Source organism: Cervus elaphus, chromosome 30 (genome assembly GCF_910594005.1).
Source record: "Cervus elaphus chromosome 30, mCerEla1.1, whole genome shotgun sequence".
NCBI lineage: Eukaryota > Metazoa > Chordata > Mammalia > Artiodactyla > Cervidae > Cervus > Cervus elaphus.
Window position 1 is genome coordinate 72,560,375 of NC_057844.1, and position 14,798 is coordinate 72,575,172.

The 14,798-nt window shown below is 44.2% G+C and overlaps 1 protein-coding gene across 1 annotated transcript in view; it reads left to right on the forward strand.

The window, feature by feature from the left end:
* The first annotated feature begins 4,939 nt into the window (after positions 1–4,939).
* DNAJC3 (DnaJ heat shock protein family (Hsp40) member C3) overlaps positions 4,940–14,798 on the forward strand; it is a 57,989-nt gene continuing 48,130 nt past the window's right edge. Inside the window, exon 1 of the mRNA XM_043892453.1 lies at positions 4,940–5,163. Coding sequence (XP_043748388.1) covers positions 5,082–5,163 — 82 coding nt within the window. The 5' untranslated portion in view covers positions 4,940–5,081. The remainder of the gene's footprint in view (positions 5,164–14,798) is intronic.

A 14,798-nucleotide genomic window follows, 5' to 3' on the forward strand; every position in this document is an offset into this window, starting at 1 on the left:
CTATAATATTCTTAGAGTGTATATGTAACAGATTTTAAATCAAGTAATTAACAGTTTGCCAAGTGAAGGGAAAAGAGGGAAAATAGGAAAAAACAAGAGAGGAGCAGGTTTTAGACAACTAAGAACTGTCTCCCTAAAGTGCTAATTCTCTTTCTTCTGCAAGGAAAAGGAAGTTTAGATGCAAAAAACTTATACAATCACTCATTACTGTTGATACTGTTGCTGCTGCTGCCGCTGCTAAGTCACTTCAGTTGTGTCCGACTCTGTGCGACCCCACAGACGGCAGCCCACCCGGCTCCGCCGTCCCTGGGATTCTCCAGGCAAGAACACTGGAGTGGGTTGCCATTTCCTTCTCCAATGCATGAAAGTGAAAAGAAAGTGAAGTCGCTCAGTCGTGTCCGACTCTTAGGGACCCTTTGGACTTCAGCCTACAAGGCTCCTCCATCCATGGGATTTGCCAGGCAAGAGTACTGGAGTGGGTTGCCATTGCCTTCTCCGTGTTGATACTGTAGTCCTTCACAATTAAGTACACTTTATTTCTGAAATAATTTTAGAATAAAGCTGCAAGGATACTACAGAGAGGTCCTAAACACACATTTATTTCCCCCTATTGCTAACATCTTACATATAATCATGGTACATTTGTCAAAATTAAGGAAGTTAATAATGGTCCATTAACTACACTTGAAACTTTATGTGGATTTCAGCAGTTTTCCCAGTAATATCCATTTTCTATTTCTGGATCTGATTTAGATAGCACCTTTTAGTCATCATGTCTCCTTAGTGTCCTCCTGTGTATTAAGTTTTGAGGAGTACTGATCAGGTATTTTAAAGACTGTCCCTTGATTTTCTTTTAGGTGATTTTTTTTTTCATATTTACACTAGATTATAGAATGGAAGGAATATCACAGAGGTGAAGTATCCTGCCCATGATCTTGAATCAGGAGTATACAGAATATCTATAGCCTCACATTAGTAATATTTACTTTGACCACCTGGCCCCGGTAGTGTTTGCGTTTCTCCACCCTAGTCTTTAAAAGTTAGTCAGTCCACATTCAAGGGAGAGGGGAGTTCAGGTCTTACTCCCTCCCCCACCCTGCCCCCCCACTTCAGGAGGTATCACGTTAAGTTGAATAGTGTTCCCCCCCTAAAGATATCTACGTTTTTAATCCCCAGTAACATATTTTATGGCAAAAGGGATTGCGCGCATGTGAGTAAATAGAGGCTGTTGTAGGCAGAGAATATCTTGGATTATCCAGAGGGATTCTAAATAATTAATTACAAAGATCCTTATAGGACAAAGGAGGAAGGTCAATAAAGAGAGAAATGATGATGTGATGAAGGAGACAGGTTGATGTGGCCAGAAGCCTAACTAACAACATAAAAGAAGGTGGTCAAACAGACCGAGGACTGGCTTTAAAGCCAAATTTCTACATGAGAACACTGAAGTTGGATCAGAGTCTTTAAATTGCTGCAAAGAAGTAGTAAACTTAGAAGGGTAATGTTTTACCATCAGGTTGGCAAAAACTATGGAAATCGGTTATATTTGGTGATGGTATGTGGGGACATAAATAGTTGTTAGGAATAAAAATTACCCTGACTTTTAAGGAAAATAGTCTAACAGTATATCTTAAATATTAAATGTGCAGTCTTTGACAAAGTAAGCCCATGTTTAGAAATCCCTTTGATAGAAATGAAAGCTCAAGTTCATAAAGATAAATGTAGAAGGATGTATACTACAGCATTCATTATGCGAATTACAATGCTGCCTATTTTGTTTTTAATTTGGTGCAAAAAGATGTTATAAGTATCATACTTGCTTTTGAATCATTTATTTCTCCCCATAGCTAATCCATCAGCAAATCTTATCTTCTTTACCTCCAGAAACTGTGTTCTAGATCTGTCCATTCCTCTTTGCCAATATTATTTTACTGGTCAGTAAACACAAATCAATATATTTTTGTATATTACAATGATATAATATTGGTGGTTTTGCATATACCACAATTTAAATATTCTACTGTTATTTTAAATCTTTTACTATCATAGTGAATAGGTGCTATTAATTACAGTAGGGTGTTTAATTTTAAAAAGGACTGCATAAATGTTGATAAATGCAAACAATATTTATAATTTTCTCTACAATCACTGGATTACTTTGGTTTTATTGGCAGAGGTGATCAGGTGAAAACCATGCCCAGATGAGCACTGAAGAAAACATTCCTAAACATTTTATATATAAAGATAATTTTAGCCCTGGACACTAACTGCAGTCTAAAATAATGTTTCCTTTCTTTGTTGTAAAGTTATCTCTTCCATGGGATACTTTGTAAATCTTAGTTTTAAGACTTCAGGCTTCACTGATATGCAAGTTGATCAGTGAATTTTTAAAATCACTCAACATTGAAGGCCCTTGTTATGTTTTTATTATCTATAGCACAAGGTCTATCCTCTCCTTAATCATTTTTAATTTACACTCTTAGAATTTCTTTAGCACTGCTCTTCCTTAAGATCAAAATCACAGACAGGCAGCATTCTGGTGATAATTCATGGTGTAGTATTATTTGTTCGGGCTCCCCGTGGTGGCTCAGTGGTAAAGAATTTGTCTGCCAAGCAGGAAACTTGGGTTCAATCCCTGAGTTGGGAAGATCCCCTGGAGAAGGAAATGGCAACCCGCTCCAGTATTCTTGCTTGGAAAATTCCATAGACAGAGGAGCCTGGTGGGCTACAGTTAATGGGAAGGCAAAGATTCAGACACGACTGAGTGATTAAACAACAACAACAAATTATTTGCTTACAAAATTCTTTCCTCATTATGTTCAATATTTTGTTAGCTGCCTTGGCCACAGTACTTTATCCAGACAACTTTCCAGTACTTTATCCACTAACTACTTGTGGACACTAAAATCATCTGCTCTTTTTCACTAACACTGCCTTGTGATGGTCGATAAGAAAAAGTGAAGTGAAGGTGTTAGTTGCTCAGTCATACCCGATTCTCTGCGACCCCATGGACTGTAGCCTGCCAGGCTCCTCTTTTCCATGGAATTCTCCAGACAAGAATACTGGAGTGGGTAGCCATTCTCTTCTCTAGATCTTCCCAACCCAGAGACTGAACCCGGGTATCCTGCATTGTGGCAGATTCTTTACTATCTGAGCTGCCAGGGAAGCCCTATAAGGGAAAGGACGAAACAAGAATTTAAAAAAATTCCAAAGAGGAGTCTCATGATCTCACTCTTGTTAGAAGTATGAATAACACTTGTTTGCGTGTGTGTGTGCTAAGTCCCTTCATTTGTGTCCAACTCTTTGCGACCCTATGGACCTTAGCCTGCCAGGCTCATCTGTCCAAGGGATTCTCCAGGCAAGAATACTGGAGTGGGTTGCTATGCCCGCCTGCAGGTGATCTTCCCCACCTAGGGATCAAACCAGCGTCTCTTACATCTCCTGCATTGGCAGGCTGGTTCTTTACCACTAGCCCCACCTGGGAAGCCCACATAATACTTTATAATTTAGAAAAATTTGTACCCCCTTCATGAAACCTCAGAACAAACCATTGAGGCTATCAGTGTCATACCCACTTTACAGATGAAGATAGCTTTAGATAAGAGGTGTGGTGTGCAGCTAAATTTCGTGGATTTGAATCCTCCCCTGTTCACATTATATTGTATTGCTTTCCACCACAACTACTAAGGGACTGTGTTTTTGGCTTGTTTTTCCTTTCTGCAAACCATTTCCTTTGCATTAGTCCCCTCTGGAATAAAAGCTTAGAAAGCTTTTTAGCCTTCTGAGTGTATTTTTTAGGAAATCAAGAATTCACTATGCTATTTATCATTCATGAGTTCTAACGTGTACAGTACCACCGAGGAAGCAAATGTAATCTGGTAAAGTAATAACTTTACACTCGACAACGCTTAACACAGAAAGGCATTACTGTCTCACCCAATGGGAAGCATCACTGGTGTATAGTGTGCGTTGTGCTGGGGATGCCAGAGGAAGTGGATGTGAACAAGTTTAACGCCCAGACTGCGTAACTTGAACTTTATCTTGTTCATGTCTCTTAAGTTTCATCTGATGAGCACAAGGTACAAGATCCAGTCCTAACAGCTTTCTTTTTTCCCCCTTATAGTTGACGTCGGCTGTACTCTCAACAGCCCTTTGCTCTCTTAGCTGCTGTGCTTCCTAGGTTTCTTTTGCACAAAATCTTCCAGACCTGCTCTTTTCTGGACACGCTGGTCCCCTGCACGGTCGGGGGTTGGTCCCAAGCTTCCATGCCATTCTCACTTGACCTGCCTTAGGACCCTAAAGTATTTGATTGTGCCTGAAAAGCTCCCGGCTCCATCGGTTAACCCTACTTTACTGCGCTCCAGGTTCTCCTGATCGCTTCTCGAGCCCTCCTCAGGGTTCGGTCCGTATGGGTTCCGAGACGCTCAGCGGGAGGACAGCAGGCTCTGCGACTCGTCCTGTTCCGCGATCCAGCTCCGCAGACTTCCTGGTACCAGGTCTGGCTTCTCATCCCGGACGCGGCGGCTTCCCCACTCTCTCTCTCTCTCCAAACAACACACCGGAAAACCTCGGATTGCTGACAACCTTCTCCTTCTAGCCGAGCTGGCGCGCACGCGGGGGGCCGACCCAAAAAGAGTTGGGCGGCCTGCGCATGCGGACTCGGCGGCCGCCAGACAAGCCTCCCCGGGCCGCCTCCCCTCCGGCCGGCCGCGGCGGTTTGGAGCTCCTGACAGCTCCGCCACCGGCGGACGCAGCCTCGTCTCGTGCTTCCACGTTATCCTATCAGAGACGGGGCGGGGCGGCGGCCCCCGCGGCCTATCAGCGCGAACCACGATCCCGGCGAGCCCAGTAGGAGTGCAGCCAGGGAGGAGGCGATTGGGCCGCGGCGGCGCTGGGGGCGTGGCGTAGCTATGGCCCCGCCCACCGCCGCCGCCACCGCCTCCCTCCTCTGGGCGCCAGCCGCCTTAGGCCTGAGCGAGAGCGGACGGCGGGCGGGCGGCCGCAGCTGCAGCCTGAGAGCCGCGGCGGGGGGCTGGTGGGCCCCGCAGCTTTGCTCCTCCTCAGCGCCCGCGCTCTCGGACATGGTGGCCCCCGGCTCTGTGACCAGCCGGCTGGGCTCGGTGTTCCCCTTCCTGCTGGTCCTGGTGGACCTGCAGTACGAAGGTGAGTCGTGTCCCGCCCCGGCCCGGAGGAGGCGCGCTCCGGGTAGGGTTGGGGGTGGAGGGCGGCCAGGCCTCCCGGAGCTCCCCTGCCGAGCGTCTTGGGGCGGCCGGGGCGGGAGCCGGAGACTCCGCGGCCCGGCCTGGGCCTGAGCCCGCCTCAGGGCGGGGGCCGGCGCCCGGTTCCGGGTTTGTCTGGGGGAGAGGTGCAGGGAGCGGCGGGCCGCGGGACCGCGGGTATGCACTGAGGAGTCGGGCCGGTGGGGTCGGCGGGAAGCGGGGCGGCGACTCTTGGGGAGTCCTGGGGCGCGGAGACCCGGGCGGCTGTCCGGTCCCGGCCTCGCCTGGGACCCTCGCTCGGCGCCGGGGGCTCCGGGTCAGCGGTGCTGGGAGGAGGCTGTAAAGGTGGCCCGAAGGGAGGCTTCTTTGGCTTTGGAGTTCCGGGGGCTGGAGGGGACAGTGTCGTGTTGGATGTTAGAAGTGAGTAACCGTCACCCCGCTCCGCTCTGGGTTGTGTCTCGAAGTTGTTAGCTTGGTGCGTTACGGAGCCGCTGCTGAAATTCAAGCTCCCGGCGGGCAAGGCTCTTAAAAGTTTGTGGCTTTACAGTTTCCAGTCTGGAGTCACTCAACTTTTCCTTTGACAAGTTCCTTGGGGGTGGGGGTGTGGGGGTTGGGCATCCACTTTTAAGAAGATACGAACGCTAATTTTCACTTAAGCCCTACAGTTTGGCATGTTGGCTGCTCTTAACAGGAAACCGAGGGTTGTCCTGTCTTAGTTGTCAGCAGGCAGGAGTGAAAGCCGCGAGTGCCCATTGATCTGATGCTCCAAGCGTGGTTACCCCGCGAAATATTCGGGTACAGTGACGTTATCTCGTGCACTCAACTGTTTCCAGCCCCGTGAAGAGGCTAGTAGTCACGGAGGCCAAATTAAACAGTTTAATATTGGATTTCATATTAGAGGGAGTGAGGAGCTGAACGCAGGAATTGTTTCTGGTAAAATCCCTTTCAGCTTATCAACTTACAAAAAATAGTTATACTCTCCAGTTTTTAGATCTCATTCATGGCAGCGTTTTTTTTTTGTTTGTTTGTTTGTTTTAAAGCAGCGTTTTTTTTGGGGGGGAGAGTGTGTTCTGGAGGACCATTTTTTTTTTTTTTTTAAATCAGAAACCAGAATATGTGGCATGGCAACATTGGGACAAAGAATTTGACAGTGAGGCTGCCCCAGAAAAATCTATGGAATTGGAATTGGAATGCCTGGACCATGACCTTTAATATAGGTCATGTATTCCACTTCTTTTAGGTATTTTAATGTTAAATATCTCTTGCCCTATGAAATGTAGTACTAATGTCTAGTTAGCATTAATTAATTTTGGCCAGTTAAGAGAAAGTTGGGTTTCCTTGGTGGCTCAGATGGTAAAGAATCCGCCTGTAGTGGGTGAGACCTGGGTTCGATCCCTGGGTCAGGAAGATCCCCTGGAGAAGGGAATGGCAACCCACTCCAGTGTCCTGACCTGGAGAATTCCATGGATAGAGAAGCCTGGTTGGGCTACAGTCCATGGGGTCGCAGAGTTGGACACAACTGATGGACTGATACTTCACTTTGAAGAGAAAGTTGTCTATGTTCTGCTTAACGTGAGTTATTTTTTTAAGTTACACAGGTATACACTTTTGTAAGATTTGCCTTTTCCACTGGCTTATAGGCTGCCTTTTTAGAATCACTGTTCTGTATATGATTCTGTAGGACTTTAACGCTTCATGTCTGTCTTGTGGTATTTTCCAGAAGGAAAACCTCACCGGAGAGCTCTTCACCCAATGTGGAACGCACCGGTGACATTTCACAGAGGGGTGCCAAAGTGCTGTCTTCTTTAGGGTATTGTCTGTGTGAAGTAGCCAGGACTTGGTCCAGGTGGTAGAGAAGAAAGGAAAAAGTTCTTAAACTTATTGATGGTGCCTGGCACTCTCCTGGGCACCTTCTGTAAGCTTTCTCCTATTCATGGAGGTACAAGATGTTGTTTCTGCTCTACAGATGAGGAAACTGAGGCTCTAAGAGTTTAACTTGGGTAAGGTCACATAGCTGTTAACTCTAAGAGTCATAAGTTGAACTCACATTATTTGACTCTGAAGTTCATCTTGCTTGTGGACTGGAGACAGAAGTTAAGTGGCTGAGGGTATCCTGTGGGCCCAAGCACTTGTAAGTAGTGGCGGCTGAGAAAATTCAGCCTTTCTGTTTGTGTTTGCCACCAGCAGTAATGAACAGGAAGAGGATTTCCTGACATCTTTAATACAGTGGTTCTCAAGCTTGAGTGTTTGATCACCTGGATTCCTTTTTAAACACAGTGTTGAGCCTCACTCCCAAAGTCCTTGATTCAGTAAGTCTAGGTGGGACCTGAAATTTTGAATATCTAAAAAAGAATCACTGGTATAATAAGTTATGCGGTGGAGTTAAATTAGGTATCTGTTGTGTAAATCAGGTATCTATTTTATTTGATGGAGATATAAAGATAGGAAAGAACCTTTGACAGCAAGCTGTTAGCTCCAGTTTTCCTGAGTAAGCTGTGTGTCTGAGTTTTCTAACCTAAGTCTTTCTGGAGGCATTTAGGACTGCGTGATTCCACTCTTGGGCCCAAGGCTTGGAGGCAGAAGAAACAGAACAGGTGTGAGAAGAGTGAATATGAAACAAAGAGTTGTATTGCAGTGTCCCCAATAATTAGCTTAGGGGGCCTAGTTTTGTGTGATTTAAAAATACTTATTTTTTTTTCCTAGGCTTTTCTGTTAATTGTAATTCAGAGAAGTAAGCTAATTAATAGGCTCATGAATTGAAAGGTTAAATCTTTTAGCACCCCTTTTCAAAAAGGCCTTGGAAAGAAAGAAGTCCGAAGCACTAGTTTAGGAATAGAATTTTTGGAGCAGAAGGAAAACTTTTGTAGTGTCTACTTTAGTATTCTTATGTTACAGATAAGGAAACTATTTTAATTCTCTGCTAATGGTGTGTTCTATTTGGTGATTTCAGTGGGAACATAACCTGGGAACCAAACCTTCTTTTATCGCTTTCTTCCTTAACATTCTTTCTGAACTCAATTTATCTTTATTTCACTGAACTGGCCTGACAAAACCATAAACTTTGGACACTGGGCTTTTCCCAGTGTCCAAAGTTTATGGTTTTGTCAGGCCAGTTCAGTGAAATAAAGATACAAAAGATGGTGATACTTTTTATATGAACTGTGCTCGCTAGGATTTTCTTGACATTATTTAAATATGAAGATAATAAGTAAAATAACAAAAGCTAAGGACGTTCAGTAATTTATATACCCCCTACCCCTTACCTGTGGTTTCTCTTTTCTTGGTTTCAGTTACTTGTGGTAAACTGTGGTGTGAAAATATTAAATGGGAAATTCCAAAAATAAACAATTCATAAGTTTTAAATTGCAAACCTTTCTGAAGAGCATGATGAAATCTCACGCGGTCTTGCTCTGGCCATGAATCATCCCTTTGTCCCCTGTATCCAGCCTGTCACTTAGTAGCCATCTGGATTATCAGCATTGTTGCAGGGGTTGTGTTCAGGTAACCCTTCTTTTACTTAATGATGGCCCTAAAGTGCAAACCTAGTGATGCTGACAATTGGGAAGTTTGGATACGCCAAGAGAAGCTGTAAACTGCTTACTTTACGTGAAAAAAGTCTATGTCTTAGTAAGGAAAGAAAACAAAACTGTATGCTAGGTTGGTAAGATCTGTGGTAAGAATCAATCTCCTATCTGTGAAATTGTGCAAAAGGAAAAAGTAACTTGTGCTCGTTTGACTGTTGCACCTCAGACTACAGAAGTTGTGGTCACAGTCTGTGATAAGTGCTCAGGTAAGATGGAAAAGACATTACATTTGTACAATAAGATATTTTGAGAAGAGGGCACCACATTCACATCTTTTATTATGGTATATTCCTATAATCGTTCTATTTTACTGTTGTTGATCTCTGTGTCTGATTTATAAATTATTAGCCTTATCATAAGTGCGTATGAATAGGAAAATATAATGTGTATATAGTGTGTGTGTGAAAGTCGCACTCAGTCATATCTGACTCATTGCATGGAATTCTCTAGGCCAGGATACTGAAGTGGGTAGCCTTTCCCTTCTCCAGGGGATCTTCCCAACCCAGGGCTTGAACTCAGGTCTCCTGCATTGTGGGCAGATTCTTTACCAGCTGAGCCACATGGGAAGTCAAAGAATACTGGAGTGGGTAGCCTATCCCTTCTCCAGGGGATCTTCCCGACTCAGTAATCAAACCAGGGTCTCCTGCATTGCAGGCGGATTCTTTACCAACTGAGCTATCAGGGAAGCCCTAAATGTGTATATAGGGTTCAGTACTGTCTGTGGTTTTGATATCCACGGGGATTTTGGAATGTATTCCCTGAGGATAAGGGGGAACTCCTGTAAACTAAGTATTCTAGCAGACTATCAGAGAGCTTCTAGAAAATTATTTTAAATTCATTTAGTGATATAGGCTATTATTTAGCAGTAGTGTCCAGGTCCCAATTCACTTGACCAGTTAGCACTTACTGAGCGAGTGTCCAGAAATGGAGTAGTTTAGTTTCTGTGGGATGGGGGGAGTTGTGCTGAGATGGAATGGCCAATAGTCAATAGGCTTTACTTTTCCATATGAAGTTAATGAATTGTGGTTAAGTTTAATTTCTGTTGCCATAGTGTTCCTTTGATTATTGCCCAGTTATTAATCTTTGTTTGTATGAAATATCATGGGAACACAGTCACCTGCTCTTAAGAACAAAAGCATGATGTCAGCCATAAATTGATTTTTCAAGATCTTTGGGATGCTGCTTTTTAAATTTTTAAAGATAAGTTTTAAAAATCTGAAGAGTTTGTGTTATTCAGAGTTCTAGAATATGGAGAAGACTCATTTAATTGGTTAGCAGAGGCTTCACCGTAGTGTTCTTTATAGGTGAGATACATGCAGTATAGAACTCTTGGTTTTTGTCTTTGCATTTATAGACAACGTGGGGATATAACACATGCTTTGTGAAGCATCTGTGTTCTCTTGCTACTTGCTCAATGTGGATTTTGTGATCCGTCTTGTAGTCAGTCCTCTGGAAGCACCCTTTAATTTTCTTGTCCGTGTAATCTTTGGTTTTATTCACTTGTCAAAATTTGAACTGATTTAAATCCAACCTGGCCAACTGGTTTGTTGAACCTCAGAGCTGATCATGGATGGAGAAAAATGAAGATAACCTTGCTGACAGGTCTCATTTTAAGCAGGTAGTCTCTATTTCCAATGCATACTGAGTACTGCTAACATTCCGACAGTTCCCTAGTGTGTCTGTTCTTGAAAGTCAGTGTCTCAAACCTTTTCTTCTTTCTGTAAATCTCCAATTGAAATCCTCCTTTCTTTTCTTCCTCATTCTTTGTTTTTGGCTGCACAATGTCTTAGTTGTGGCATGTCAGATCTAGTTCCCTGACCAGGGATCGAACCCAGATTCCCTGCATTGGGAACTTAGAGTCTTAGCCACTGGATCACCAGGAAAGTCCCTCTTCCTCATTCTTTGTGACCAGGGGTCCCCAACCTCCAGATCTCATGCCTGTTGATCTGAAGTGAAGCCAATGTAATGATACTAGAAATAAAGTACACAATAAATGTGGTGTGCTTGAATCATCCTGAAACTATCTCCCCTCCCCAACCTTATCTGTGGAAAAATTGTCTACTAGGAAACCTGTCCCTGGTGCTAAAAAGGTTGGGGACTGCTGTTTTAGACTTTGTCTTTATCGAGAAAATGAAAGCCGCCACAGGGCAGTTTCTTCTCTCTACCTCTGAATTTAGCAGCCTACCTGCATCTGTACCCATTCTGCTACTTTTCTTAACATTAATGAGTAAAAAAAACACATCCCTCTTCTTGGCAAAATCCAATTTTATACTTAAGCCCTGGATTCCATTTCCTCTCATCATCTGAAAATACTGCTTCTACAGTTACTGGTTTTCTCCTGTATCATCACTTTCTTCCTCTGCTGGGTCATTGACATCAGCACTCCAGCATGCTATAGTGTTTCCATCTTAAACTGGGCTTTGATGTTATGTGTAGCTTTAGCTACTGAACGGTATCATTGTTTCTCTTGAGAGCAGAACTTCAGAGAGTCCTTGGTAGTCTCTCTTGCTATATCATCTATTCTCTTCTCAACACAGTAGAGCCTGCAAAGCCTTACCTGTCTGACTCCTATTTACTTGTATCTTTTTTCATCTTAATCTTCTCCTTCACTGGGCTCCTACCACATCAACTTGACTTCCAAATGCCCAGCTCATTGCTGATGTAGGTGTCTTTATTTTTGTTGTTTCTATACTCTGAAGGTTTCAGAGAACAGCTTTCCAAATGAGCATTCATATTTCAGCCCTGACATACTATTTAAGAAGCATGCTCTAGGTCAGTTAGTTATTTCCCTTTGCCTTTTTGTGTTTTCTACATAAAACTTAATGTTGTCCTCAATTACTTGATTTGTATTTCTTGTCTGTCTGCCTCGCTAGAATATAAGCTTTATGGAAGGTGCTCTTATCTCTATACCTACCTAAACTATGTTGACATGAAGTAGATTTGCAATAAATATTTTCAAAATGGATGAGTGAGGTTGACTGTTCTAACTTTTTTTTTTTACATGAACCCTTCTAAACTGATTTTCCAAGTTAAAATTCATTGAAAAAGGAAACCCATCACATTTATGCTTTCACATTTAACTGAAGTGAAGACTAAAGTTCATTGAAATTGAGCAAACGTGGTTACAATAGATCTTATTTTCCTAGTTTACCCAGAAAGATTTTGGGGCAGACACAGTTCCTATGTACTTGCTACATAACTCAGCACTCAGGTGTGTGTGTGCACATGTGCTCATTTGTGTCCCACTCTTTGCAACACCACAGACTGCAGCAGAATACTGGAGCAGGTTGTCATTTCCTCCTCCAGGGGATCGTCCCTCCTCCAGGGAATCTTCCCACTCCAGGGATCGAACCCGTGTCTCTGCTGTCTCCTGTATTGGCAGGTGGATTCTTTACCACTAGTGCCACCCTGGGAACTTTTGGCTTTGAATATTAAAACAGTTTTTAGGTTAGGGTGATTGGAAAGAGGCGCTGGCAAGGTCTAGGGGTTCCAGCTCAGTGTATTTTTATTAAAACTGTTTTGTCATTGCTCCTTACTAGACTGTGGAATTGTGAAGATAATGAACTTCCTGCTCTTTTGAGAAGAGCCAGATTCCACTGTTTTCTGTGTTTCTGTCTTGAGACGTCTTTCTCTGCCCCATCTTGCTTTGATCTTGGGTTTAGAAAGGACCTCTTACAGACAGTACTTTCTTTCCCCCGCATTCTGTTCTTTCCCCCGCCTTGTGTTCGGTTTTAGAATGCTCTTGAAGCTCCCTCCCTCCCGGACACTCTGAAGTGCTCCAGCCTAAACAGCCCCCCACCCCCGGCTTGCTTCCCTTCTGCCACCTGGCCTTGGCTTGAGCCTTAGCCTCTCTGAACTTTTCTTCTTGACTTTTTCAGTCTGGTTGTTCCAGTCTTGATTGTGACTCGCAGCACATCATACTTTTTAAGCCCTCAACTTTGTTTCTTAAAATTGTTTAGTTTTTGCTCTGTAAAAATATAACAGATCCTAATACTGTTATAACTTCAATGAAAGACTTGGCTGCTTCACCTTTTCCCCTGTCCGTGCTGTATATTTGGCTGACCTCTGACTGACGCTTGTCTGTGGAGAAACCTGTTTGTTTAATGCTGCCCAGGAGACAGCAGGATGTTTGGTTGTCTTATCTCTCAGAAGCAGGAGGCCTCTCTCATTGTCACTGTCTCCCAGGATGTGGCAAAGGAATAAAAAGTATCCATGGCTTAAATACATAGTTGAGATACTGCAAAAGCAGCCACATTTACAATTTTTTAAAAAATTATTTATTTGGTTTCTCAACTCTATTTATTTCTTTATTTTTTCATTTATTTTTATTATTTGGAGGCTAATTACTTTACAATATTGTAGTGGTTTTTGCCATACATTGACATGAATCAGCCATGGATTTACATGTGTTCCCCATCCCGATCCCCCCTCCCGCCTCCCTCCCCACCCCATCCCTCTGGGTCTTCCCAGTGCACCAGGCCCAAGCACTTGCTCATGCATCCAACCTGGGCTGGTGATCTGTTTCACCCTTGATAATATACATGTTTCGATGCTGTTCTCTCTAAACATCCCACCCTCGCCTTCTCCCACCACATTTACAATTTTTAAAGAAACATATTAGTGTCTGTATGAATCTTTGGTGGGTTTGATTTTTATAATTGTTACTGTGTATCTTAGATTCTATTATATTGATGAACTATAATACATTTAAGAAAGAAGGAATTTAGTTACATTCGTTCAATAAATATTGAGTACCCACTTTGTGCACGGTACTGAACTCAGTGGTGTATAAAGAAGAAAAGACAGCTCCTTCTCTCAGGTTTGCGTTTGGTCAGGTTTGGGACTTGGCAGCCGGCTGCGCAGGTCAGCTTATTGAGGCTGGGGGATTGCCGAGAGAAGTCCTGTGCTTGCGAGTGGAGGGATGCACGGTGAAGTAGGAGTGTAGGAGGAACCGTCCCCGCCTTCTCACCCAGGTAGTTAGGGAAAGTTTCACAGAGGGACCAGCGGCGTTTGAGGGCAGAATCCTGATGGAGGAGGAGAACTTTTCCGGGGGGCAAGTGGGGAAGGCGTTGCTGTGGAACAGCAAGTTTAAAGGGATGCAGCATGAGACCTGGTATGTTCAGGGACGCTCCGCCCGTTCCCTGCGCTGTTTGTGTGCGGCAGTCACTCAGTCGTGTCCGACTCTTTGCGACCCCATGGACTGTAGCCCACCAGGTTCCTCTGTCCATGGAATTCTCCAGTCAAGAATACTGGAGTGGGTTGCCATTCCTTACTCCAGGGGATCTTCCCAACGCAGGGATCGAACCTAGGTCTCCCCCATTGCAGGCAGATTCTTTACCGTTTGAGAGTGAGGGGTGATGAGGCTGGACCCAGATGAGGGACCTGATCATGTAGGGTCCTCTTTGCCTTTAGATCTGAAGGGACTTGGACTGAATCTCGCCAGCACTGTGCAAACACTGCAGAATTGTTATTAAGAATGCATTTTGGGAGGATTTCTCTGGCCATAGCAGGGGGCTGGACTTGGAGGAAGGTGGGGAAATATACCAGTTAGGAGGCATGCCCTCTCTTTTGGGGGCAAAAAGGGGCTACATAGCCACCACTTACAGACTGTGGCAAGTTCTGTTATGGAAAGGTGGCCAAGGTGCACTGGGGGATAGTAATTAGTTCTCCCTGGAAGACTGACGAGAAGGCACTGGCGCCCCACTCCAGTGTTCTTGCCTGGAAATCCCCATGGACGGAGGAGCCTGGTGGGCTACAGTCCATGGGGTCGTGCAGAGTTGGACATGACTGAGTGACTTCACTTTCCCTTTTCACTTTCATGCATTGGAGAAGGAAATGGCAACCCACTTAAGTGTTCTTGCCTGGAGGATCCCAAGGATGGCAGAGCCTGGTGGGCGGCCGTCTGTGGGGTCACACAGAGTCAGACACGACTGAAGCGACTTAGCAGCAGCAGCTGGAAGACTGAAATTTTTATAGACGAAGTGGTATTTACTTA